This window comes from Paroedura picta, chromosome 10, assembly GCF_049243985.1.
Source record: "Paroedura picta isolate Pp20150507F chromosome 10, Ppicta_v3.0, whole genome shotgun sequence".
Lineage (NCBI taxonomy): Eukaryota > Metazoa > Chordata > Lepidosauria > Squamata > Gekkonidae > Paroedura > Paroedura picta.
Genome location: NC_135378.1, coordinates 1860932 through 1887377, shown reverse-complemented (window position 1 = coordinate 1887377; position 26446 = coordinate 1860932). Strand labels below are relative to the sequence as shown.

The 26446-nt window shown below is 47.4% G+C and overlaps 1 protein-coding gene across 10 annotated transcripts in view; it reads left to right on the top strand.

The window, feature by feature from the left end:
* FOXM1 (forkhead box M1) overlaps window positions 1-26446 on the top strand; it is a 222687-nt gene that overhangs the window by 185359 nt on the left and 10882 nt on the right. For 8 of the 10 annotated variants that reach the window (XM_077301791.1, XM_077301794.1, XM_077301786.1 and 5 more), the window contains 4 exons: window positions 710-913; window positions 2734-2862; window positions 7702-7780; window positions 12690-12859. In XM_077301791.1, the coding sequence (XP_077157906.1) occupies window positions 710-913; window positions 2734-2862; window positions 7702-7780; window positions 12690-12859 (582 nt within the window). The remainder of the gene's footprint in view (window positions 1-709; window positions 914-2733; window positions 2863-7701; window positions 7781-12689; window positions 12860-26446) is intronic. The other 2 variants (XM_077301792.1, XM_077301793.1) reach the window with 2 other exon arrangements.

Sequence of the window (26446 nt, the reverse complement as noted above, 5' to 3'; positions counted from 1 at the left end):
ATGCTAAGGGCTGAGATGTCCAGACCCATAATCTGAAGTTTCTTTGACATTTTACTTAACTAGTTAAGGGAGTAACGATCACTCAAAAGGTTAATTAACAAACTACCCGGTTGAGCATGGAAATGAATTTTTAACCAGTATTTAAAGGACTTGAACCAAACCCGAGCTTCTAGACGCTGTTGGCCAAGTTCTGCGACAAGTGTATGATTGGCCACACGGTTTGGGACTCCTAGCAGATTTCTGAAAAAGAAAGATTGGATGTTCTCTAATTTATTAAATGCATCCATCCATATTGGGATTCCATAAAGAATCTGAGGAATTATTTTGTCATTGTAGATTTTAATGGCTGCTGGAAGATTTTTGTTGCCTTTGTGGTGATAAAGCTTAGCTAAAAGGGACAACTGGCCATTTGCGGTCTTGATGATTTTTTCTCTCTGGTTGGCCCAACTGTTATTGTCAAATTTATGCCAAATACTTGTAGTGATTTAACTGTCCTGTATAATTACCAAACTTCTAGCGGGTCTTTGCGAATACCATGATCTTCGTTTTTTCAAAGTTTATTTTTAATTGATTGCCACTACAGTAATCTGTAAATGACCGGAGATAGTGTATAAGGCCAACTTGAGTTCTATACAACTAGTCAAGTGACCAGCTAGGAACCATGGCTGGCCCCTGCGCCATCCTCATGGGTCTCTTCTCTTTTGCTCAGCAGGCTGAGAAGGGTGCTGTGCCTTCCTCCTCCACTGCCCCATGGCAAGAGCCCTTCCCGGAGCGACCGCCCTATTCCTACATGGCCATGATCCAGTTCGCCATCAACAGCACGGAGAAGAAGCGCATGACACTGAAAGACATTTACACTTGGATCGAGGACCATTTCCCTTACTTTAAGCATGTGGCAAAGCCAGGCTGGAAGGTAACAAGCCAGTATTATGACAGGTGGAGGTTGGGCTTCTCTGCTGAGGCTTCCCTTGTCCAGTTCATGCAAAGGAAAACGGAGAGGCAAAAACTAACATGACCACTATAAGGAATGGGAGCGGCCTGGCACTGAAACCATTCTGCCAGCATGCTCTGGTCACATCAGTGTTTGGACAAATATTTGAGAACTAAAGGTTAGAATCCTAGAGTTGGAAGGAACCTCCAGGGTCATCTAGTCTAACCCCCTGCAGAATGCAGAAAACACAGCTGCCTGTCCGCCCATGGTGACCCCAATCCCATGCCCAGATGCCGCCCCCCCCCAAAGGAAACCAGAATCCCTCGCCAGTCTGGCCAGAAAGAAATTTGCCTCCTGACCCCGAAGTGGCGATGGGCATTTCCATGGTCATGCAAGAAAGGGAGACGAGCCAAGTACCACTCACAGTCTGCCTGAATTCACAGAATTAGCCTTTCTGTCAGCCTCCGTAAGGGCCCCGTGCCCAGGAGTGTTTTACATTATAATTGTTTCACTGAGGATTGGATTTCCTTTTTGCCTGATATTGTCTCAGGCTGTATTTCTCAGTTCACACCATTGCAGGCTTAACTCCCGGAAGAAGGACAAGCCTGTCTGAGCCAGCTGTTCAGACGAATGGACGGAGGGCTGGTTTTGGCTTAATCACAGAAATGCAGAGGGATGGGGATGGATTCCAGCTTCACTAGATAAGCTTTTTGTTTGTTTTTAGAGATTGTTTCCCTAGAATTCAGCATTACAGTGTAGTCCAGAATCCTAGAATCCTAGAGTGGGAAGGGGTCCTACAGGCCATCTAGTCCAGCCCCCTGCTCAATGCAGGATCAGCCCAGAGCATCCAGAGGCTGTGGGGGGGGGGGAGCTCACCACCTCCTTAGGCAGCTTATTCCATTGCTGAACTACTCTGACTGTGCAAAGAATCTTTTCCTAATATCTGGCTGGTATCATTCTACACCCATTTAAACCCATTACTACAGGTCTTAGCCCCTCCTGCCAACTCCAAGTGACACCCTTTCAATTACTTAAAGAGACCCACCTTGTCTCCTCTCAGCCTTCTCTTCTCCAGGTTGGACCTTCCAGTCCCTCAACCTTTCCTCACAGGGCTTGGTCCCCTCGTCCCGTATCATCCTCTGCACCCTCTCAATTTTGTCCACATCCTTTTTGAAGTGAGTCCTCCAGAACTGCACCCAGGACTCCAGATGTGGTCTGACCAATGAGGTATACAGTGGGACGGTGACATCTTGTTATTTCGATGTGTTGCCTCTGCTAATACAGCCCATGTTTGCGTTCTTTACCTCCACATCACCCTGTCTGCTTGCATCTAGCTTGCAGTCCACAAGTACCTCAAGATCACATTCGCACCCACTGCTACCCAGAAGGGTCTCCCATCCAGTAGGCAAGCTTTTCATTTTTGCAATCCAGATGGAGAACTCTGCCCTTCTCCTTGCCGAATTGCATCTTGTTCTCATTTGCCCACTTTTCCAGTGTGTTCAGATCTCGTTGAACTGTATCCCTATCTTCTGAGATATTTGCTGCTCATCCCAATTTAGTATCATCTGCAAATTTAATGTTTCTCGACCCCCTCATCCAGATCATTGAAAAAAATGTAGAAAAGTCTTGGCACTTTGGTCCCCGTCTGATGAAACATGATTGATAGTTCTTTTACCATATGCTGATTTTGAGTTCGGCTGTAGAGGTGTAAAAGTCATTAGTTTTGTATGAGTAGTCTCCTTTTTTTTTTTTTTTTTTTTTTGTTTACTGAAAACTGTAAAAGTTCTTCCCTTCTCATGCAGAACTCCATACGACACAATCTCTCCCTTCATGACATGTTTGTGCGGGAGACGCCTGCCCACAGCAAAATCTCCTTCTGGACTATTCAGCCTGAAGCCAATCGCTACCTTACCCTGGATCAGGTGTTTAAGGTTAGTACGTCCCAGGAAAGGAGGTGAGGGATGTTGGGGTGGGGCTGAGTTTATGGTTGTGAAAATATACAACAAACTTTCAAAAAGCAATGATATTGTCCCGCTGCGTTAGTCTGTCTATAGCAGTAGAGAAGAGCATGTGTTTGATCGCACCTTAAAAGACTCACTGTGGCAGGGGTTGAAGTGAGGCGTGATCCATGAAAGCGCCTTCCTGCCACAAGTTCTGCGGGTCTTTCAGGTTCTCTTTTCCCCTGTCCTGGAGGCCTGAGAACGGGGCCTGGGGGCCTGGCAGGGGGATTCAGAGGCTGCCTGCCTGTCTGCGTGAATGTGGAAGCTCCATTTCGTTTCCATGGCTGGTAGTTCATGCTGCCAAGCTCCAGGTGGTTCCCGGAATTCCAACTGATCCTCAGACCTCAGAAGTCAGTTCCCCTGGAGAAAAGGGCAGCTTTGGAAGGGGGACTGTGGGGGGTTATATCCTGCTGCGGTCCCTCCCCCAATCCTGCCGTCGTTAGGCTCAATCCACAAATCTCCAGGAATTTCTCAATTTGGAATTGGCAGCTCTTATCTTCTATGGATCTATTTAATTCCCTTTGAAAGCTGCTTCTTCCTGTGGCCATCACTACATCCTCTGGCAGCCAGTTCCACAGTATAAAGGTCGATGGACTTGTGAACACTGAGGCATCTCTGCAACTTTATCCCACCTCAATCTTCAGTCTCCCTCTCCCTGTTTTAATTTATGCTTTCATATTTATTTTATTTATTTATTTTATTGGTTCATGAAGTGCAGACGGTTGGGTCCTCAGTACCTAGTTCCACAGAAAGGTCAAGACTTCAGTGTGTAGCTCTGTCGGCAAGCGGCTGCAACCTTCCTGAGCCTGTTCAGGATGGTTGGTGCCACTGCAAAATGGCTGCCACAGGAGGTGGAGCCTAGCACACATACATACAGGAGGGGGATATAAACACACAAAAGAAGAGGGCACCCAGTGGGGGGAAGGCAGGATAAAGCCCATGGGGCCTCAAGGCAAGAGAGCAACAGAGAGTCTGCCATTCCCTTTCCCTGCCGTCTTCCTTGGGGGCCTCCCAGCATCCATCGTACTTCACTTCCAAGATGTGATGAGCTTGGACTACACCACTGAGTTCTTTATTGCTCAGCATAATAAACAGTATGTTTATTGTATTTAATCTGTACAAAATTGCAGGACAGATACAAAACAGGTGTCACAAAAGCAAACAAAAATGACCTAGTTACCCGGTCGGATTGAAGTTCCAGGTTCCAGAGAGATATCCGGTGTCCAAAATCCGAGAAGCAGGGGTTCTAGCTACACAAGGCCCCACCTACAATCAAAAGGAGAACTTGGAACGAATGGGCTTGCATTAGGCCAGATGGTCCTCGGCTGGTCTCATCCTGTGTTCCTTGCACTTGTGAGATGGGGTGCGAGTGCGAAACTCCCTCTGGGTCTCTGGCCTTGAAGCCCCCAGGCCCACAATCTCACTTGCCCCTGCCTCATCCCTTCTGCCTCTTGACGCTGAGTCATCATGACATTCATGTGCTGGAGAGAAGAGCCCTCAGCAACTTGACCATGCTCACCAGTAGGGATCGGATTTTAAAGGACAAGAAACAGCTAGGCAGGCAAGGCCATTTCCTTGACCCCTGTGGCAGCAGACGCTCAGGAGGACTCACCCAGGGAGTCTGATTCAACAGCTGAATCTCATGGGAACGAGTCCTGTCCTGTTAACTGGGGAAAACGCTGCCAGGACTGAAGGTGGGGTGGTAACCAATCAGAAATTTAGGTCTAATAATCTCTGTAAAAATGTGTTCTGTTCGATCAGGGCTATCTAACCTTTCCAAGTCTGGACACATTTCATGTTGTATCACAGGGTGGTGAGTGAAACTACAAAAGGGCTGCGGCAAGAGGTGGAGCCTGTCCCAAAAAGTCAGGAAGGGCGGTTATGCAGAAGCAGTAATGCTGAAAGATTTCAGGCAGAAGCTCTGCTTAACAGGATGCCTTTTAAAATTAACATTCTGTTTAGACATATTTTCTAGCATGGAAAGTTTACGTTCGGTTCCACAGTGACTGTGCCTGAAGACAGCGGTGCTTTTAATCTGCTCAGCCCATCCGACCTTCAGGGGCTCTGCTTGGCAGGTGCCAGGAAAGGCGTCTGGGGCGTCCGGGCAGTTTCCAAGATGGTATTTCTTTGGGCACAGCTGGTACCATTTCCTGATTCTCACTGGCTGGGCCACACAAACCCGGGAGTCCCTAGCCTCGTTTATTGCAGAGTGCTGTGCGTGGGGCTGCCCTTGACGATTATGAGGAAGCTGAAGCAACACAGGGGCCATCAGCTCCCATCCTAGCAGGGGGCATCTGGGACCCAGATTGCTTTGGGGTCCAATTCAAGATGTTGGCTTTGCCCTTTCTCCAGCCTATGGAAAGGACTCTCTCTTCCATTGTATGTGTGCGACTTCTCCATTCCTCTCTGGAGGTCTTCGTGTTAAAACTATTCAGGCGGCCACTGCTTGGGCTCATTTGCTGGCAGCAGCCCTGGGCCTTGGCTCTCCGTAAAGCAGGGGTAGTCAACCGGTGGTCCTCCAGATGTTCATGGACTACAATTCCCATGAGCCCCTGCCGGCGTTTGCTGGGAATTGTAGTCCATGCACGTCTGGAGGACCACAGGTTGACTACCCCTGCTGTAAAGGATGCAGGGATGACCCCTACATTAGGGTTGGTGTAAGTCTGGTCAATCGTTGTTGTTAGGTGTGAAGTCGTGTCCAACTCATCGCGACCCCATGGACAATGATCCTCCAGGTCTTCCTGTCCTCTACCATTCCCCGGAGTCCATTTAAATTTGCACCTACTGCTTCAGTGACTCCATCCAGCCACCTCATTCTCTGTCGTCCCCTTCTTCTTTTGCCCTCGATCGCTCCCAGCATTAGGCTCTTCTCCAGGGAGTCCTTCCTTCTCATGAGGTGGCCAAAGTATTTGAGTTTCATCTTCAGGATCTGGCCTTCTAAGGAGCAGGCAGGGCTGACCTCCTCTAGGACTGACCGGTTTGTTCGCCTTGCAGTCCAAGGGACTCGCAAGAGTCTTCTCCAGCACCAGAGTTCAAAAGCCTCAATTCTTTGACGCTCGGCCTTCCTTATGGTCCAACTTTCACAGCCGTACATTGCAACTGGGAAGACCATAGCCTTGACTAGACGCACTTCCTGTGATGAAGGGGAGGCTGAGAGAGGCCTGAGATTACTGAAGAAGAAGATTTGGTTCTTAGATGCCACTTTTCCCTACCCAAAGCGGATTACAGTCATCTTTTCTTCCCTCCCCCTACAACAGACACCCTGTGAGGGAGGGGAGGGTGAGAGAGAAGAAGAAGGAGATTGTTTGCCACTTTTTAAACATGAAGACCTCCAGAGAGGAATCCTTTCAGTTTTGTTCCTGATTCTATAGGGAGAGCAACTAGCTAGTAGATTATTCACCTCTAATTTTCTTCAATTATTTTAACGGTATCATTTACACCTTTTGCTGTTTAATTATTTCCAAGATCACTCCCATTACTTTTCCTCTACCTTCTTCCACCTGACTGGCTTTCTGCTCGGTGCCTCGGTGGGAACTGAGGGAGAACTCGTTGAGGAGCTGAAGATCATGGCAGCCATTTCAAAACCTAGCCCATAATGGCTGAATTGGGGCACGCAGGTGGCTTTTTGTCTGACAACAATCTATAAGCCCCCATGGCCACAGAAATTCATGCAGAACACCACAGACTGCCAAATCTGGCAGACAATGTCCCTGATCAGACCACACCAACCAAGAGCGTTATGGAGCACAGGAGTGATCCAAAACAGCACATCCAAAAGAGGTGCAAAGGGAAAGAAGTCTCAGATGCTCAGCCTCAACCTCAGAGGCCAGATGCAGAAGCAGACCTTTTATCTGCTCCCAACTCAAGCCAAATGGGGTCTTGACAGTGGTCTCCAGCTGTTACAGAGAATGTCAGGCTGGTAATGTGAGGGATGCCACATTATGATAATCTGGCTCTTGGGTTTCTTCTTCCTTAGACAAGCAATGAGAGGACATTTCTAATTTTTGCCAAAGAGATGGTCCTTGCTTTGATAGATCCCTTACAAGTTGCTCTTCCTTTCCTTCTCCCATCAAGTATGAGGGCTCAAGATCTAATGACCCAAGTGTTGGGAGACTCTCTGTACTTGCTATCTAAGGCTTTGGCTGCTACAGGCTTAGAACAATCCCCAGTGGCTGATGAGCCCAACGCAGGCACTGACGGTGGCTGTGCCCCACAGGGGAATCAGGAGCTTCCCCCCAGACAGGACAGAACACAGAATTCTTTGAGAGACAAATGAAGACAGAGTTGGTTCTTATATGCCGCTTTTCTCTACCCAAAGGAGTCTCAAAGTGACTTACAATCACCTTCCCTTTCCTCTCATAGACAGATTCATAGAATCATAGAGTTGGAAGGGACCTCCTGGGTCATCTAGTCCAACCCCCTGCACTGTGCAGGACACCCACAACCCTCTCGCTCCTCCACTGTCACCTGCCACCCCCTTGAGCCTTCCCAGAATCAGCCTCTCCGTCAGATGGCGCTCCAGCCTCTGCTTAAAAATCTCCAGCTGGTTTCTCTGTCTATGGCAGAAATGCTCACAGCTGTTGGAGGAGCTCTTTGCTTCTGGCCTTGGGGTGGCTGTATCTGCTTGCGGCAGGCAGCACTGCTGAACTGCAACTGAGATGGTGGTGGGGTGCTACCTTCCTTGTATCGTGACCCTCTGGATTATGAACGAAGTGGTTGGGCAGTGGGGAGCGCTCTAACCTTTCTCCTCTTGTCCCAAACCCACCACAGCAGCAAAAGCGGTGCACTCCGGATCTGCAAAAGAGCCCTGGCGGCACCGGCAGGAAAAAGGCTGAGCCACAGTCTGCAGGTGAGTGTTCTGCCCTCCTGTCCTGCCCATCGGAACTGGAACGGGGAGCTTGAGAAGGATGCTGCTGTCTCTTGTGGGGGTATTCACATGATGTAGAAGCCCAGAGGGCAGGATTGAAGCAGCAAGGAGAGAGGATCACCATGAGCTCTTGGAAGCCACAAGGGATGTGAGGTGGATAGACAATAAATAATTGCTAACTGGTTTAATAAATATTAGTTGTACCAAATAAGGATGCCCACTTTCCCCATTACTTTTAATATTAACTTTGGAGCCGCTAGCTATTATGATCAAACTAAAATATCAGAGGAATAAAATGTGGAGCGAAAAGAACATCTGTTAAAAGTGTACGCAGATGATATGATGATATCTTTAATGAATTTGATGGAAACTATGCAATCTTTTGAGAGCCTCTTGTGGCACAGAGAGGTAAGGCAGCAGACATGTAGTCTGAAAGCTCTGCCCATGAGGCTGGGAGTTCGATCCCAGCAGCCGGCTCAAGGTTGACTCAGCCTTCTATCCTTCTGAGGTGGGTAAAATGAGTACCCAGCTTGCTTGCTGGGGGGTAATGACTGGGGAAGGCACTGGCAAACCACCCCATATTGAGTCTGCCATGAAAACGCTAGAGGCCATCACCCCAAGAGTCAGACATGACCCGGTGCTTGCACAGGGGATACCTTTACCTTTATGCAATTTTTAAAAAAATAACTTAAAAAAATAACTATTAAAATTTACACAGATTGCTGATCCCAAGGTTAATTTCACTAAATCTAATGTTACGTTGTAATACTTCCCCCTTTAATGCAACTGAAAGTCTCTCATACCTTAAATATACCATACCAATAGTACATAATGTCAGAAGTTTGCAGTTCTGACATGTATTCATGCATTCCATTTCTTGGGTCCTTTCGCTTTGATATGCATCTCACCAGTGGGTTGCGCCTTGCCGTATGTTTAGCATTTGATCCAACCTGGTACCTGTCCCCAATTGTCAAACTAAGTGATGTTAGTGAACACTAGGGGGAGGGGGGGTCATGGGGATGTAGGCTGTGTGAAGTGTCTTTATATTTCCTCTCCCTTCACCTTTGCAAAAAGCCAGTTCTTATCCGGCTTTTTGCAAAAAGTTGTTTGCTTGATCCTGCAGAGTAGTTTTTCCACTCAAATTGGGACTCAGGGGAGCTGGGCCGTGGGAAGGGATCGAGTGCCCTGAAGTGCTGGTTCTTCAGTCTCTGCAACGTCTTGATTAGGATCACTCGCATTCTTCCAATAATTTCATCTCTGCACCAATTGTGTCAATCAACAGAAAACACACATACAAGAGGTTTAGATACCTCACAAAGGGGGTCGTACAACCCCGGGCCGCAGCCCAGGACTAGGCTGCAAAAGCCTTGGCACCAGGGCGGCAGCAGCTGCGCCACCCCACCCCCCCCCCAGAAGCGAGAGGCTCTCCGGTCCTTAAGTGAATAGGCCTCTGCGGCAGCCAATTCGCTTGCGGCCCGGCCAACCTCTTGCTGCGGGGTGGGGGGAGAGAATGGCGCGGCCACCGGCAAACTGGCAGGCACAAACGGGCATCTGCGGAGCTGCCACGCATGCACGTTTGTGTGGAGCTGCCGCACATGTGCGGCAACCGGGCCGCTGTCTCCCCTCCACCCCACCCCTGCAGGCGGTCCTCAGCCTCACAAATGTTAGGGGCTGCTACCTTAGAATATGCATTCCAAACCATTTAAACAAAATCATAGAATCCTAGAGTTGGAAGGGGCCATGCAGGCCATCTAGTCCAACCCCCTGCTCAACGCAGGATCAGCCCTAAGCATCCTAAAGCATGGCTAAGAAGGGGCGTGGGCGTAAGGCGGCTCGGGAGGCGCAGTGCGGCTCACGAGCTGTCAGTTTGGTGGGAAGGGTTGGCTTTGCTCCCCCCTCTGGGGCAGGTCGTGGCTTCGCCGCCGGGAACGGAAATAAAGATAGCCCTGCTTCTCCTGTCCCTCGCACCGTTCAGTCCAGGGCGGGCCAAGTGGCCAATCCAAATGGCTTCGGAGCCTTCGAAGTCGACTCGGGGCCAATGCAAGTCAGTGGAGCCATTGACTCGCATTGGAAATCCTTCCCCCGCCTTTCCCGGGGTCTGAGGGAGAGGGGTGTAAGTTGCACCCCTGAACCTTCTTGGGGAGCTCAGGGAGGGTCTTCCCTAACTCTCCTGCAAGTTTCCAGAAGATTGGACCAAGGGGTCCAATCCTAGGGGCTCCCAAAGAGGGGGCCCCTATCCGCTCCATTTGATAGGTTCTTTGTTTGAACATGTCTCCCGATAGACTTCTATGGGGGATGTTCCTTGGGAGCCCCCAGGATCGGACCCCCTAGTGCAATCTTCCTGAAACTTGCAGGGGACTCAGGGAAGACCCTCCCTGAGCTCCCCTGCAAGTTTCAGGAAGATTTCACCTGGGGGTCCCATCCTGGGGCTCCCAAAGAGGGAATTGTGGGACCTTTTGGGGGAGCAGGACCCCCTGGTGCAATCTTGTATTCCTTCTTGTATTCCCTCTATTGCTTCATCCAAATTATTTATGAACTAGATTTAAAGCCCGTTGTACATGTAAATACAACGGGCGCTAGAAAGGGTGGGTTAGAGAGTGTCTTGGCTTGTAGCGTGTCTTTCTTCCTGTCTTTATCTCCTTTCTGTCTCTGCCTTGATCTATCAATCTCTCTTCCTCGCGCTCTCTTTCTTTCTTCCTTCCTCCTATCCTTCTGCCCAGCCACCCACCCATGCCTGTATCTCCTTTCTCTCTGCCATCCATGCCTGTCTCTTCTGTCTTTCTTTCTGTCCTTCTCCCTTGTATTTCTTCCATCCCTTTATCTCGCTTTCTCTCCTTCCTTCCTTCCTTCTTCCCCCCCTCTCTCTCTCTCTCTCTCTCTCTCTCCGTTCTGTCTCATTTCTCTCTCTCTGCCTCCATCTCTCCGTCTCTCTCTGTGTTTCTTTCATATTTCCTTCTATCCTTCCAGCCATGTATCTCCTCTCTCTCTCCCATGCATCCCGTTGTATTCTGTCTCACTTTGTTTCTTCCTGTCTTTCTCTCATCCCTGTATAACTCTTTCCTTCCTCCCTCCCTCCCTCTCTCTGTCTTTTCTGTCTCTTTCTCTGCCTCTGTCTGTCTTTCTTCCTTCTTCTATCCACCCACCCGCCCATCTATCCCTTTATCTCCCTCCGTTTCTATCTCTCTCTCCCACGGCAACATGAACACAGAAGACTCTGGGGTCACGTTGGCGTGGGAGAGGGTGAGGGGGGGACGTGGATTGATTCCCCAGGATGGAGCGCACACTAATCTCATGAGGCGCTAGTTTGGCGGCGTGTCCAATAGCTGGGTGGTGTCAGCATACTGCTCTGAAGTGAGGCACAGAATCACAGAAACATAGAGTTGGAAGGGGCCCTACAGGCCATCTAGTCCAACCCCCTGCTCTACGCAGGATCAGCCCTAAGCATCCTAAAGCATCCAAGAAAAGTGTGTATCCAACTGTTGCTTGAAGACTGCCAGTGAGGGGCAGCTCACCACCTCCTTAGGCAGCCTATCTAGCCTATATCGTTGTACTTGAAGTTTAAACCCATTACTGCGTGTCCTCTCCTCTGCAGCCAGCAGAAACAGCATCCTGCCCTCCTCCAAGTGACTACCTTTCAAATACTTAAAGAGGGCTATCATGTCCCCTCTCAACCTCCTTTTCTCCAGGCTGAACATTCCCAAGTCCCTCAACCTATCTTCATAGGGCTTGGTCCCTTGGCCCTAGATCATCTTCATTGCTCTCCTCTGTACCCTTTCAATTTTATCCACGTCCTTCTTGAAGTGAGGCCTCCAGAACTGCACACAGTACTCCAGGTGTGGTCTGACCAGTGCCGTATACAATGGGACTATGACATCTTGTGATTTTGATGTGATGCCCTGTTGATACAGCCCAAAATGGCATTCGCCTTTTTTAATCCACAAGTACCCCAAGGTCTTGTTCACACACAGTGTTACCTAGAATCATAGAATCCTAGAGTTGGAAGGGGCCATTCAGGCCATCTAGTCCAACCCTCTGCTCAACGCAGGATCAGCCCTAAGCATCCTAAAGCATCCAAGAAACTATCTGAAAATCCAGATTGCAGTCCTTCAATTTATCCATCAGAACATCATGGGGAACCTTATCAAAAGCTTTACTAAAATCCTTACTGTTTGATTTTTACCACTCCGGCGGAGCGGTTTACAGATATCCTGAATAACACAGTGCCCAGGCTCTCCACTTGTCACTCCTCTCCAAGAAGGTGCTGAACCATTCACAAGGACCCTTTGGGTACAATGTCAACCAGTTCTCCATCCACCTAACAGTAATAGGATCCATATCACATTTTACCAACTTGCTAATAATAATATCATGTGGAACCATATCAACAGCCTTACTGAAATCAAGGTATACTATGTCCACGGCATTCCCCTGATCTAGCAAGGTAACTTTAGTCTGACATGACACGAGGGCTGGTGGATCTGATGCCCCTGCTCCAGAAGGCCCTCTTGGCTGCCAGGCCAACCTGCTTTCAAGGAGCAGGGCAGGGTCCTTCCCCCCCCCCCCCATGTTGGGCTCAGTCCCCCTGGGTGGGGAGCAGCCTTTGCAGCCGCCCTCACGGACTCTGCAGCCGGACTCCTTTCCCCCTCGCTCTGCCTTTGCCGCCTGACCCCCGGCCTCCAGGGGCTCGTTCCGAAGCCAGAGGGGTGCCTCTGGAGGGGCCGCTGTCACCATACGACCTTTAGAAGTTTTTCCTGTCACACCCCCACTTTCCCAAGATGTTTCTGAATATCCATAGGTGACTTATTTTCGGAAAATGAGAAAAGGGTAACGGGCCTTGATGGCAGGGGAGCCCCAACGTCACGTGCTGCTGACCTCTCTCCTTCCTCCGCAGGCCGCCCAATGAAGCTGCTGCTCCCTCGGGTCGATTCCTACTTGGTTCCGGTCCAGTTTCCTCAGGGCCAGTCTCTCGTCCTTCAGCCTTCGGCCAGGATCCCTCTGCTTGTGCCCCAGAGCACGTCTGGACCTGTGCAGTGCAGCAGGCGGGTACGCATTGCTCCAAAGGTCAGTCTGGCTGACAGAACGGCGGCCTTGCTGGATTCCTCCTCGTTCCAGCAAGATTTCGTAGGACTTTAAATACGTTTACTTGCTGTTCCAACCCCCTGTGTGTCTTAGACTATCCTCAGTTTGCCTATCCAGGTGTGGGGTTTGCCTGTTTCTATAGCCTGAGACGTAGAATTTCTTTTTATTTCATTTCCATCTACTTTGCTGGCCACACTGTTTGATGCTCAAGCCTCACTGGATAGTACTGTCTAGTTTAGCCTTCATTTAGTGAATAAGGCAAGAGTATTTATTGGCTGTTATTAACAAGTTTATCAAAGGCTGGTGGAACCAGGAGCTGCAAGCCAAGCAACGAGCTGGTGGAATAAGTGGTGCTCCCTACCGAGGACTACTGTGCCTGGGGAAATCACAGAACTCTCAGCTCAGCCAGAAGGAACTCTCTTTCCTGTTCAAACCTTGACTGGCGATAACCTAGCCCTGGGAGCCTCTCACAGGGTCCCTGTCCTGGCATGCCATCACCCAAAGATAGGCCAAATTGGAAAACTATTTTTATGTTTTTATTTCAGTTGCAGAAAAATAAGACAGTCACACAAGTCTCATGTCTACAAAAGCCTGTCCTAAGAGCAAAGGGTTACATAGAATTTTGTATGCCCACCTCAGAGTGGGCTCAGAGCCCTGGACCAGTGCCAGAATGCCACTCCTTGACCGATGATGCGCAGCGGCGGCAGCCTGTGGGTCCTTTTGCCGGGGTGGCATGCCTCGCTGCTTCCTGCATATGCACGGGGGAGGGGATCTCCCGGGGTATGTGAACTGCCCCATCCGGCCAGCATGGGGCTGGGAGAACACCCTGTCCGGCTCTGCGAAGCTGACAGGGGCATTTGGTGTCCTTGCAGGTGTCCCTCTGCCATTCCGCACAGGGCTGCGGATGGCACTCGCAGCATCAAACGAAACTCGGAAGTATCCACGCTTGCTTACTGCAGGCCCTCCTAGGCTCTGGGTCGAGCTGGGGCTGGGTGGTGGCTGGAATGCCATAGCTGTTGTGCGCAATCGGGGATTAGCCCCGCTGCGCTACCATTGCCAGCACGGCCTTTCCGCCCTGTGCATAATCGGTCCTTCAGAGCCATTCACAGGCCCACCCTTCGGAGTCTTGCCTTGGTGCCCTGGTCTCGTGCCTTGGACGTGGCAGGGTCACCCAGTCAGCACTTATCCTTCCAGCACATTCCTAAACAGCCCTCTTCCCCTGCTGCCAGCGCATGCTAAGCGATTAGAACTAAAAGTTCAAGTGACCCTTAGCATGTCTGAAAAGCATTCCATAAACCATTGCCCCTGTAGTCCTATTCCCATAAAGGCTGCATAGCAAAGTCGAGTCAAGCAAGCCACTTTTCTCTCTGCAGAGAAGATGTAGAGATTTTGCCCTCCAATATGGCACTAAAGCCAATTTCCAATAACTGTTTGATGAAGTATAAGGTTGTCATCATTTCTTTTATCACCAACTCATCATGGACACACATATGTCCAAATAAATTGTTGTTCTACTGGATCAATGCAAGCTTAACTGCTTGAGGATTAGCACTTTGCGATTACTGTCAGAATGATCGAGATGTGTCTGTGCGTGTGAATGATGATGAAGAAGAAGACTGGGTTCTTATATGCCACTTTTCTCTACCCAAAGCGGCTTCCAATCCCCTTCGCTTTCCTCTCATAGATAGAATCACACAATCATAGAATCATAGAGTTGGAAGGGACCTCATGGGTCATCTAGTCCAACCCCCTGCATTATGCAGGACACTCACATCCCAATCACTCATCTACTGTCACCTGCCACCCCCTTGAGCCTTCACAGAATCAGATTCTCCGTCATAGAATCATAGAGTTGGAAGGGGCCATACAGGCCATCTAGTCCAACCCCCTGCTCAACGCAGGATTAGCCCTAAGCATCCTAAAGCATCCAAGAAAAGTGTGTATCCAACCTTTGCTTGAAGACTTCCAGTGAGGGGGAGCTCACCACCTCCTTAGGCAGCCTATTCCACTCTGACTGTGAAAAACTTTTTCCTGATATCTAGCCTATATCGTTGTACTTGAAGTTTAAACCCATTACTGCGTGTCCTCTCCTCTGCAGCCAGCAGAAACAGCATCCTGCCCTCCTCCAAGTGACAACCTTTCAAATACTTAAAGAGGGCTATCATGTCCCCTCTCAACCTCCTTTTCTCCAGGCTGAACATTCCCAAGTCCCTCAACCTATCTTCATAGGGCTTGGTCCCTTGGCCCCAGATCATCTTCGTCGCTCTCCTCTGTACCCTTTCAATTTTATCTACGTCCATCTTGAAGTGAGGCCTCCAGAACTGCACACAGTACTCCAGGTGTGGTCTCACTAGTGCTGTATACAATGGGACTATGTGATTTTGATGTGATGCCTCTGTTGATACAGCCCAAAATGGCATTTGCCTTTTTTACCGCTGCATCACACTGCCTGCTCATGTTTAGTTTACAGTCCACAAGTACCCCAAGGTCTCGTTCACACACAGTGCTACCTAGAAGCGTATCCCCCATCCAGTAGGCATGCTTTTCATTTTTCTGACCCAGATGCAGAACTTTACACTTATCTTTATTAAATTGCATCTTGTTCTCATTTGCCCATTTTTCCATTGTGTTCAGATCTCATTGAACTCTGTCTCTATCTTCCGGAGTATTTGCCAGTTCTCCCAATTTGGTGTCATCTGCAAACTTGATGAGTAGTCCCTCCACCCCCTCATCTAGATCATTAATAAATATGTTAAAAAGTACCGGGCCGAGCACCAAGCCCTGAGGAACCCCGCTACTCACCTCTCTCCAGTCTGATGAAACACCATTGACAACAACTCTTTGAGTGCGGTTCTCTAACCAATTCCCTATCCACCTAACTATCTGAAAATCCAGATTGCAGTCCTTCAACTTATCCATCAGAACACCATGGGGAACCTTGTCAAAAGCTTTACTAAAATCCAAGTAAATGACATCAACCGAATTTCCCTGATCCAGCAAACCTGTTACTTGGTCAAAAAAGGAAACTAGGTTGGTCTGGCAGGACCTGTTGGAGACAAATCCATGCTGACTTCCTTGGATCACCAAATTGTCCTCCAGATGTTTGCAGATCGCTCCCTTTAATATCTGCTCCATTATCTTCCCCACAACAGAGGTCAGACTCACTGGTCTGTAGTTTCCCGGGTCATCCTTCCTCCCTTTTTTGAAGATTGGAATAACGTTTGCTCTCTTCCAGTCCTCCGGGACATCTCCAGTCCTTAAAGAGGTCCCGAAGATGATGGACAAGGGCTGTGCAAGTTCTCTGGAAAGTTCTTTGAGTACTCTCGGTGCATTTCATCTGGACCAGGGGATTTGAACTCATCCAGTGCAGCTAAATGCCTCTCGACAACCTCTCTATCCATGTTAACCTGCCACCCAGACACTATCCTTTGGCTACGGCCATCTCTAGATGTGCCTAAACACTTTGACCTGTGGGAAAAAAACTGATGTAAAATAGGCACTAAGCCTTTCTGCTTTCTCTGCATCCTCCGTTAGAGTATGTCCATCCGCACCCAACAGTGGGCCTATTGCCTCCATTACATTTGCTCCTCACATAACTGAAAAATCTTTTCTTGTTACTATGGGCTTCCCTGGCCAATCTTAGCTCACTTCAGCTTTGGCCTTTCTGATGATTGATCTACAGTGCCTAGTAACCTGTAGGTACTCTTCTTTAGAGCTCTGTCCTTCCCTCCATTTCCTGAACATTTTCCTTTTCTTTCTTAGTTCCTCTTGAAGTTCTCTGTTCATCCAAATAGGCTTCTTAGAGCTCCTGCAGTGTTTTCGCCTTTCTGGAATAGTCATTGATTGAGCATGCAATAGCTCTTGTTTGAGTAGCGCCCACCCTTCACACCCTTCAGATAAACAGATTCTCCGTCTGTTTAAAAATTTCCAAAGATGGAGAACCCACCAGCTCCCGAGGAAGCCTGTTCCACTGGGAAACCACTCTAACTGTCAGGAACTTCTTCTGGATGTTTAGACGGAATTTCTTTTGCATTAATTCCATCCCTTAGGTTCTGGTCCGTCCCTCTGGGGCAAGAGAGAACAACTCTGCTCCATCCTCTATATGGCACCCTTTGAAGTACTCGAAGATGGTTATCAGATCCCCTCTCAGTCATCTCCTCTCTAGGCTAAACAGACCAAGCTCCCCCAACCTTTCTTCCTACGTCTTGGTCTCCAAACCCCTCACCATCTTTGTTGCCCTCCTCTATTCACGCTCCAGTTTGTCTACATCCCTCTTCAACTGAGGTGCCCAAAATTGAACACAGGACTCCATGTGAAGCCATGCCAGAGCAGAGTAAAGCGGTACCAGCACCTCCCGTGATCTGGACACGATACTCCTTTTGATACAGCCCAAAATCCCATTTGCCTTCTTAGCCACTGAGTCACACTGCTGACTCATGTTCAATGTATGGTCTACTAAGACTCCCAGATCCTTTTTGCACATGCTACTGCCAAGACATCTTATATTGGTGTATTTGGTTTTTCCTACCTAAATGTAGAACTTTACATTTGTCCCTATTTTTTTTAATTTAATATTTATTAGTAGTAGTATAGAGAACCATATATAAAGTCAATTAGTGGCATTTCATATCTCAGAATACTATAATAGTATAATATTTGTTTTTTTAACATACTCCAAAATGCTTTAACCATGATATAATCCCACCCTTCCGTGCAGTTCCATCAAGATATTAAATTATTACATTGACTGAATTGTAACTATTTAGAATCTTAATCTTTGCTCTATAGCGTTTCTTTTCCCTCAAATAATTTATTAGAGTTACTAACACAAATCCCACACTCCAGTCCTATTAAATCAATAAACCCGGCTTTCCAAATCGCTTTGAATTATTTTCCATATTCTTTCATGATTGTTTTTCACCAAGTCTACCAAGTCTTTATCTAGATATATTCCCAAATATTTGATCTATTTAGGATTGGTTTCACTACTAGATAATTGTTTGATAATGCCTTTTTCATCTTCCGCCATTCCTTGTAAAAATATTTTTGTCTTAGACTTCTTGATCTTATATCCTGCATGTCGACCGAAGACATTTAATAGATCAAATAATACTGGAATCGAAGTCATGGGATTTGTTACAACACAGACCACGTCATCTGCATAGCATTTTAGTTTTAATTCATCATTTCCTACTTTAAGCCCTTTAATGCCCTCAGATGAACGTATTTTTGTAGCCAACAATTCCAAAATTAAATTAAACAATAGCAGTGACAATGGGCAACCCTGCCTTGTCCCTCTTTTAATTTTAATGCTCTCTTCCGCCAGCATACCATTTACCAGGATTCTTGCTTCTTACCAAGAATAAATGTTGGCAACCAGCTTCAAAAAAGTGTCTCCGCAGGCCATTCTTTGCAACGTCTCCATTAAAAAATTCCAGTGGACATTGTCAAATGCTTTTTCAGCATCTAAAAAAAAAGAAATGCAGCCTGCAGTTTTTGCTGTTTAACAAAATCCATTGCGCTCAGGACAAATTTTATATTATGCCTCATTAATCTTTTGGGCATAAAGCCCGTTTGATCTGGGTTTTCTTTTCTCTCTTTTCTTGTCTGTCACTTTTGAATAGATTGTACCCCTCAATTTTAGTATTCCAATTGTGAGTATTATCCCACCATGTTTCTGTGATTCCTGTGAGGTCATAACCCCCTTCCTCTATTAGGACTTCTAGTTCCTCCTGCTTGTTTCCCATACTCTGTGAACTAGTGTAGAGACATCATAATCCATTTCTTGTGTGCCCCATGGTTTTGGTTTTTGAACTTCCTTGCAAGTTAGTAATTCCCTGCTTTTGTAACATTCCCTTAGATTTGAGATCTTCTCATCTTCAATTCTTGCTACCACACCAAGTTCGGAATTTACGTCTCGCTCCTCCTTTTTGTTTCATTTAAAGCCCTCTTCACCAGGTGTGCAAGGCTTCTCCCAAAAACACTTTTTCCATCCCTTGTGAGGTGCACTCTGTTGCCTGATAGTAACCCCTCATATTGACATTGTAGATCATGATCCAGAAATCCAAACCTTTCCAGAAGACACCAGTTACGTAGCCAGTCATTTACTTGCATGGTTTTTCTCCCTCTTCCTATGCCTTGGCCACTTACAGGAAGGACTGATGAAAACACAACCTGTGCTCCCAGGTCCTTTACCTTTCCCCCCAGATCCACAGAGTCTTTCTTAATATGTTCCATGCTCTGCTGGGCAGTATTACTTGTTCCTACATGGATGAGAAGGAAGGGGTCATGATCTGTGGGCTTGATGAGCCTGTCCAGCCGTTCTGTCACACCCTTGATGCGCGCACCAGGTAGGCAGCAGACCTCTCGAGACAACAAGTCTGGTCTACACACTACGGTCTCTACACCTCTTAGCAAGGAATCCCCAATTACCAGTAACCGTTTCCTTGTACCCTTGGGAGCAGATCTAAAACTCTCACCTGTGGGGGACTGTGAAGTGCTTCCTGAGCTTCGGCAGGGAGAAGACCTAGAACTCTCTCACCTGTGGGGGCCTGTGACTTTTTTCCTGGTCTACGTTGGGGCTTGCTCTTCATGGGGGATTTCACATGCTCCTGTGTTCCTGAATCAACCTCTTGAGGCAGATCTTGGAACCGGTTGCTGAGCATCAGTGGGTCAGACCTTCTCATTCTTCTACATTCTTCCATTTATTACCCTTCTGTATTAGGTGCTCCTGAATTTGTTTTGATAGATTTCTCTCCTCCTGCAGTGTATTCAATCAATTCTCTAGTCCCTAGACCAGGGGTAGTCAAACTGCGGCCCTCCAGATGTTCATGGACTACAATTCCCAGAAGCCCCTGCCAGCGAATGCTGGCAGGGGCTTCTGGGAATTGTAGTCCATGGACATCTGGAGGGCCGCAGTTTGACTACCCCTGCCCTAGACCTTCTCCTCCAGCAGAGCCACTAATTTGCACTTGCTGCATTTGTAGAAATTGTCTCTCTGAGGTAAGAAGACAAATAATCCGCAGATGGTACATGTCACTGCATGAGCTTCTTCAGTCTTCATGCCACTTTAATTCATCTGAAATGCTCTACAAACAGTCCTACACTTCACTGAATCCTTTGGCTTGATCCTTTGGTGAAGAGGCAGCAGCCAAGATTACTTTAGCTCTTGCTTTTGGCTCCTAACAGAGTATTCTGGTTTGATCCAGACCCCGAGACCTTTGGGTTTTGTTAGTATTGCTGGTTAGTATGTTAGTATTGTTAGTATGGCAAGCAAGAGCTTTTTATATCTCAAAGGCCTACTCAGCAGAGGGCAGACCTAGCAGTTAGCTCCTGAGATACTCCTTCCTCCTTGTCCCAGCTACTCCAAGTACTCCCCACAACAGACACCCTGTGGGGTGGGTGAGGTTGAGAGAGCCCTGATATTACTGAAGAAGAAGAAGAAGAGTTGGTTCTTATATGCCGCTTTTCTCTACCCGAAGGAGGCTCAAAGCGGCTTCCAGCCGCCTTCCCTTTCCTCTCCCCACAGCAGACACCCTGTGAGGGAGGGGAGGCAGAGAGAGCCCTGAGATTACTGAAGAAGAAGAAGAGTTGGTTCTTATATGCCGCTTTTCTCTCCCAAAAGGAGTCTCAAAGCAGCTTCCAGTCGCCCTCCCTTTCTTCTCCCCACAACAGACCCCCTGTGAGGTGGGTGAGGCTGAGAGAGCCCTGATATTACTGCTTGGTTAGAACAGCTTTCTCAGTGTTGTGATTAGCCCAAGTTCACCCTGCTGGTTTTATGTGGGGGAGGAGCTCAGAATCAAACCCGGCTTTCCAAATCAGAAGTCCACACTCCTTACCACTACACCAAGCCGGTTTTCATCTCCTAGCTCCCTAAGCTGAGAAGTACAGATAAAAATAATATATGCATCTACTCCTAGTTGCCATACCATTAAAAAAAAGTCTGCCCAGCAAGGATGACAGGTCCACTGGGACAAGAGGGGGCAGTGCCCCACCAAGCCTCGAGCTCCTTACTTCCTTTGGAGTTAAAGAAAAGAAACTCTAAAGCCTTATTGAATTGACTACCAGTCCAGGGCACTTGTAGGCTGCCAGCTCCATCCTTAATCTTAACTCCTTTTGCCTGCCCAATTTTCAGCCAAGTTCCTCTCTGCACTCAAGCTATAAAGGGGTTTCTTCCTGAGAGAAACTTTTCTAGGCCAGGCCCATGGCTGCCTAATGCAAAAGTATAGGAAGAAGGTGCGGCATATAAAAATAGAATCATTGAGTTGGAAGGGCCATCTAGTCCAACCCCCTGCTCAACGCAGGATCAGCCCTAAGCATCCTAAAGCATCCAAGAAAAGTGTGTATCCAGCCTTTGCTTGAAGACTGCCAGTGAGGGGGAGCTCACCACCTCCTTAGGCAGCCTATTCCACTGCTGAACTAATAAAGACTGACTGGTTTGGTCTATGGATTCTTATGGTATGTATTTTTCATTTCATAGTTTTTTACTATTTTAGTTCAGATTACTGAAAAAGTAGGAAAAAATAACAAAAGAACAAAGAACCGGCATCTTACATTGCTTAAATTATTTATTATTTTATTATTAATTTTATTTGTTATTAGCTCCTCCATTCCACCATATTGTAAATCCTAAACCAAATTATACATTCAATTCTGATTGTACTGTCCATATATTTCATTATATTCAGATCATAGATAAGTCTGTAATTACTTTCTTTAATCTTCAAAGCCATAGGTTAACCAGTCGTTTCTTTCTCTTTGTCAAGATCCTGTCCACAAGCTTCGATGTTCTTGCCATGACCTGTTTTTCTGCCTTGTGCTATTATGTTCTTTAACTGGCCTTGCATTGACCTTTTTTATGGCTTGTTGCTTTGGTTCTGTCCTGTGATTTTTCTAGGTTCATCTGTGCTCACCCAGCTAGTGGTGTAGTGATTTTCCACAGAACTCTCTCTCTCTCTCTTGCCCTGGTCTTGGGTAGGTGATGAAAATGGCTTGGAATATTGTATAGATTAGTACCACTTCTGTGGATTATTAGTGTTGCTAGACATTTTTTGCATTTGAAATGGGGAGAGGGATCGTGGGTGCCCATTAAAGTATGTATTGTATTTCAGTTTCAGCAAGGAAGCTCATTGTGCTCAGGAGCTGACTCAGGAGGTGACTGCTAGCTCAGCCCTCTGCTGAGTAGGCTTTTGTGCTATAAAATGCTCTTGCATGCCAGAGGAGAGGTTGATTCTGTGAAGGCTTATGGGGGTGGCAGGTTACAGTTGATGAGCGATAGGGTTATGAGTGTCCTGCATAGTGCAGAGGGTCGGACTCTGGAGATCCCTTCCCACTCTATAATGGGCCAGGGGCGATATGGCTGGGGGAGGAGGTTGGATAAGAGAAGGGCTGCACAGGTGTTATGCCTTGGGCTAAGCCACGGAAACATGGCGGATGCCTGGGGCGTGCTCAGTGCCCTTCTAACCTCTGTCCCATCCCCAGACATGCAGAGGTGGAGGCTAAGGGAAGGGATCCGACATTGGTCTTGTGCAATGCAAGGTCGATCAACAACAAAACCTCAACTCTGCAGCAGTTTTTTGCAGTCTGGGGCTGACTTTGCTTGCGTGACCAAGACCTGGGTGTGGGGCGCCTTGAAAGAACTGGCCCCACCTGGCTTCTCCGTCCTTCACCAATCTCGGTCCCATAGTAGGGGAGGGGGGTGGGAATAGTGGTCTGGGAGAGCCAGTTTGGTGTCGTGGTTAGGAATGCGGACTTCTAATCTGGCATGCCAGGTTCGATTCTTCACTCCCCCACATGCAGCCAGCTGGGTGACCTTGGGCTCGCCATGGCACTGATAAAACTGTTCTGACCGAGCAGTGATATCAGCGCTCTCTCAGCCTCACCCACCCCATATGATGTCTGTTGTGGGGAGAGGAATGGGAAGGCGACTGTAAGCCGCTTTGAGCCTCCTTTGGGTAGGGAAAAGTGGCATATAAGAACCAACTCTTCTTCTTCTTTCACATACAGTGCTCTCCTAGTCCCGGAAATCAGTGGAGTTTGTTGGCATAGAGTGGGGACTCAGTCGAGAGCTTGGCCATCTGGTTGGTATACCATCCAACCAACCTGCCGCCAGATGCCCTGCCGCGCCCTACTGGAGGCGGCGGCTGCCTGGGCTCTTCATTTTCCCAGACTTATAATTCTGGGGGACTTCAATGTCCATGCGGATGTGCCATCCTCAGGACTTGGTTTGGACCTAGTGTCATCCATGGCAACACTGGAGCTCTTGCAATTTGTTGCTGGGCCCACTCATGAGGCTGGCCAAACCCTTGACTTAATTTTTGGGGCCGGGGTAGATGTGGTTCTGGAAGCGGCCTGCACTGTATCATGGTCAGACCACTACGCCCTTCAGGCCTGGATCATGATTCCACCCCCTCCCCAGTTGGGTGGAGGGTGTATTTTTGCCCACCCGTGGAGAATCATGGATCCAATTGGTTTCCGGAATGCTCTACGGGAGCTGATGCCTCCCGGCAACTCACTTGGTAGCGCTGATGGAGAACTGGCAGTCCCGCCTGACGGCAGCCATTAATAAGATTGCTCCTAGACGTCGTCTCTGCCCTCGACTGAAGCAGGCACCTTGGTATTCCGGGGTACTCCGTGAGAAGAAGAGAGAAATGTGACAACTAGAGCGAGTGTTGCAGAAATCCCGTAATGAGGCGACAATAACATCTTATCCCACACTTATGAGGGCATATGGCAGTGAAAGTAGACTTCCAGTGAGGGGGAGCTCACCACCTCCTTAGGTAGCCTATTCCACTGCTGAACAACTCTGACTGTGAAAATTTTTTTCCTGATATCTAGCCTATATCGTTGTACTTGAAGTTTAAACCCATTACTGCGTGTCCTCTCCTCTGCAGCCAACAGAACATCCTGCCCTCCTCCAAGTGACAACCTTTCAAATACTTAAAGAGGGCTATCATGTCCCCTCTCAACCTCCTTTTCTCCAGGCTGAACATTCCCAAGTCCCTCAACCTATCTTCATAGGGCTTGGTCCCTTGGCCCCAGATCATCTTCGTCGCTCTCCTCTGTACCCTTTCAATTTTATCTACATACTTCTTGAAGTGAGGCCTCCAGAACTGCACACAGTACTCCAGGTGTGGTCTGACCAGTGCCGTATACAATGGGACTGACATTATCTTCCCCTGGGACTAAATTTTCTGTCAAGATGACCTCAAGAGGCAAGAAAAGGTCTAGGACAAGCCCCAGCAATGATAGTGGGGGACATAAATCCGACAAGGCAGAGAAGCAGATGAGAATAGACACCTATCTTGCCGCTGCAAACCCCCTGCAAGATGTGAGTAGCAAAACTATTGACCTAGAACTCCCTTCTTCCTCCCCCTTGAAGAACAAGGAAATACAGAAGTCAGTTATACAGCAGACTTCTCCTTCAGCCCACCAGCGCCTTAGTTTAAAACACTCTGTTGGGGAAGGAGGTAGGGGGGATAATTCTCAAGAATTTGTTGCTAGCTCACCCGGGCAATTCACTCAACTCTTCCAGGAGGTCTGCTATCTCTCTGCAGAGTCCTTGACTATTGTGTTGCAACGATTAAATGAACTTGCTGATAAAATGGATAGACTTCAACACAACTTTGACTTACAAATTATACATGGAAAACAAGGAACTAAGATGCCAACCATAGCTGATCACGGCAGCAATCAGGCTGTTTGCTCCACCCCCTCAGAGCAGCTGGAAGCAATAAGTTACTGCCGGACCCTTCAAGGAAACCAACTTCTTTTTGAAGTTTCCCAGAATGTTCACAGGTGGAACAATCGCAGGGCTATAGTGACTTCTTTGTCTCAAATTTTAAATTGCCAAAGAGGAAAAATTGACTTGGAAGACTTCCACTATCTCCCAAACTTTAGGAAAAGCAAGCGTATATTCCTTTCCTTTGCTCAGTCAACTCTCCCTAGTAGAATCATACGCATGAGCAAAAGCCTCTGGCAGACACATCGAATTAATGTTACTAGAGTATTTAAGGAGCAGACTGTTCGTGATCTCATCACCGGAAAAGTGGTAAATGTGGTAAATGTCCAAATTGCGACAAATAAGGGCAGCAAAATCCAACCTTCAAAATGCACTGATCTTTCTAATCTCTCTAGGAATGAAAATTCCAAAAGTGCACTGAAGGTAAATTCAGATGAAAAAAGCCTAGAACTTACTAAATTAAAGGGAAAGCTCAAAGATATCAAATTTAGAATTCTGAAAAATACTCATGATTTTGAAGAAGACATGGAAGTTCAATCTCATTTGAGTCCATCTGAATCTCATTTAATGCTAGCAGGCAGAGTCCCACAACTACAGCCCTCTGAATCATCTATCATTGACAGAGGAAGTGGTTCTGAAAGCGATTTTGAGTGCTCTCTAACATCAGCCAAGGAACCTATACATCCCCAGTTAACATCTACTCAAAAGAATCTCCCAAATAAACAAAATATCCTTCTGACAAATATTGCTAAATCACAGGAACCTATACTGAGTCTGAGTGAGCCTCATTGCCATGATAATCAGATATTCCTATCTTCGACTTCAATAAACAAGTCAATGGAATTCTCACCCCCGCAAGAGCCACGCTCTCTGCTTGCTAGTGACCCACATTTTGCTGCTCACACTGCTCTGATTTCTCCAGCTCCTTTTGAACAGGAAGATTCACAGGAATCCCAGCAACAACAACTTCCACATACTCAAGACACAGAAAATATGCTGCCCTTGCAAGAAATATCTACCCAGCCCCCACTCTGTAAACTGACCAATTGACAATCAATTGCCCTCCGAAGAGTCACCCTTTTAACCTGGAACATTGCTGGATGGAGTTCATCTATTAAGGACCCACACTTCATCAGCTTTCTTGCTCATTATGATATCATACTGATCCAGGAAACTTGGACTGTGGATGACCTACTGCTTAATGGATTTCTCTCCTTCTCAACTGGGGCAGAACCAGGGAACAAGTATGGAAGAGCAAAAGGTGGTTTGGGGATTTTAATTTCCACTAAGCTCTGTGCTGAAATAAGGCCCTTTCCCTCCTTCAAGACATATGCTATGGCAGTTAAAGTTAAGTTCAATCTCTACAGCTTCCTGGTTATAAATGTTTATATGACTTCTACAAAACAGAAATCTCTGGGCAAAGCTCTGTGGAATGATCTAGAAACATACATTGCCGATCTCTCTTTGTCAAATCCTGATGCTTATATAATCCTGGGGGGGGGACTTTAATGCCAGACTGGGACCTGATGATTATACTCTTTATACATCAAATAATTGCTGGCCTCCCACATATGAAATTACCAGACCTCTGTATGTGCGACAATCTAAAGATCAGACTTCAAATTTCTCAGGCTTTTGTTTAGCCCAACTAGCCTATAGGTTGGATCTCCACATTCTAAATGGTGCTCTGGAAGGGGATTATCCAGCAGAATTCACTTACCTTTCTGGGATCAGAATGAGTGCTATCGACTATATTATTGTATCTAGGAACCTGCTCCCCTATACCAAGACTATACAAGTAATACCCAAGTTCAACAGTGATCATTTCC